Below are 1142 nucleotides of genomic sequence, written 5' to 3' on the forward strand. Positions count from 1 at the left end.
GACCACTTAGAGCCCTGCATGCACACACAAACGCTGCTGCTGCTGCTGCTGCTGTTGCTGTTGCTGCTGCTGCTGCTGCGGCAGCTGTTGCTGCCGCTGCTACGGTTGCCGGTGTTGCTGCTTGTGGGGCTGGGGGTTTTTGGTGGGCTTGCGGTGGACGGGGCTTGGGGTTTGCCGTTTCGGGGCTGCTGCTGCTGCAGCAGTTGCTGCTGCTGCTGCTGCAGTTAGCTGCGTTTCTACTCGCCTGATACAGTCGAATTCTAGCCCCGCACTACGAGGCAAACTCTTCTGCTGCTGCTGCTGCTGCTGCTGCTGTTGCTGCAGCTACTTCGCTTACCGCTTCCCAGCCCCTGAATTTGATGGTGGGTTTCTCTTGCTGCTGCTGCTCGGCGTCTGCTGCTGCTGCTGTTGCTGCTGCTGCGTCCTCCTCGGGGCGGCACAAGATCTGCTGCGCCTCCCCAATGCCTATGGCCCACTGAAAAGCTGCAAACTTTCTTGTGTCTGCTGCTAGCTCTTCAGCAGTGATGACGCGCTGCAGCAGCGAGATGCTGCTGCTGCTGCTGCTGCTGTAGAACGACGGCGCGGCATCCATCGTCTCGGGAGCGAAAAGTTGCTGTCGGGCGGTTCCCGAGCTGTTGCTGCTGCAGTTCCTGCTGCAGCTAGCTAATCCAGTCGCTGCTGCTGCTGCTGCTGCGGAGAGGCCGCCGCCACTGCTGGGGCTGCTCCTGCTGCTGCTGCTCCCGCTGCGGATGTTTCTGGAGCACGCGCTGTACAGACACCGCAAACTTTTGGCCCAAAATGTCAAAAATATTACACGAAGAATGTGCTGCTGCTGCTGCTGCTGCTGCTCCTGCTGTTGCTGCTGTTGCTGCAGTGACGCCTACCTACGCATGCAGCTGCTGCCTTGTCGCGACAGCTCCCCCTCCTGCTGCTCCCGTGGGGAGGTGAATGTGGCTGCTGCTGCGAATGCTGTTGCTGCTGCTGCTTCCTCAGCAATGTCTTCTTTCTATTTAAATTAATTAATTAAAAATATATTTATACATTATTCCAGCTTAAATTCAAGTCTTCAGAACAATTGAAACCACAATCTCGGGCTGCCGCCGCAGCAGCAGCCGCTGCTGCTGCCGCTGTTACGGCTGGGG

The 1142-nt window shown here is 57.8% G+C and overlaps 1 protein-coding gene across 1 annotated transcript; it reads right to left on the reverse strand.

Annotated features, from left to right (window-relative positions):
• Positions 1–271: 271 nt before the first annotated feature.
• Positions 272–592, reverse strand: ETH_00036840 (uncharacterized protein; the record flags this gene model as incomplete). The annotated part of the gene is made up of 1 exon (XM_013374755.1): positions 272–592. One exon carries the CDS (start codon positions 590–592, stop codon positions 272–274), a length of 321 nt encoding a protein of 106 aa, XP_013230209.1.
• Positions 593–1142: the final 550 nt, after the last annotated feature.

The sequence above is a fragment of the Eimeria tenella genome, genomic scaffold (assembly GCF_000499545.2).
Source record: "Eimeria tenella Houghton genomic scaffold, Eth_scaff2270, whole genome shotgun sequence".
NCBI classification, from domain to species: domain Eukaryota; phylum Apicomplexa; class Conoidasida; order Eucoccidiorida; family Eimeriidae; genus Eimeria; species Eimeria tenella.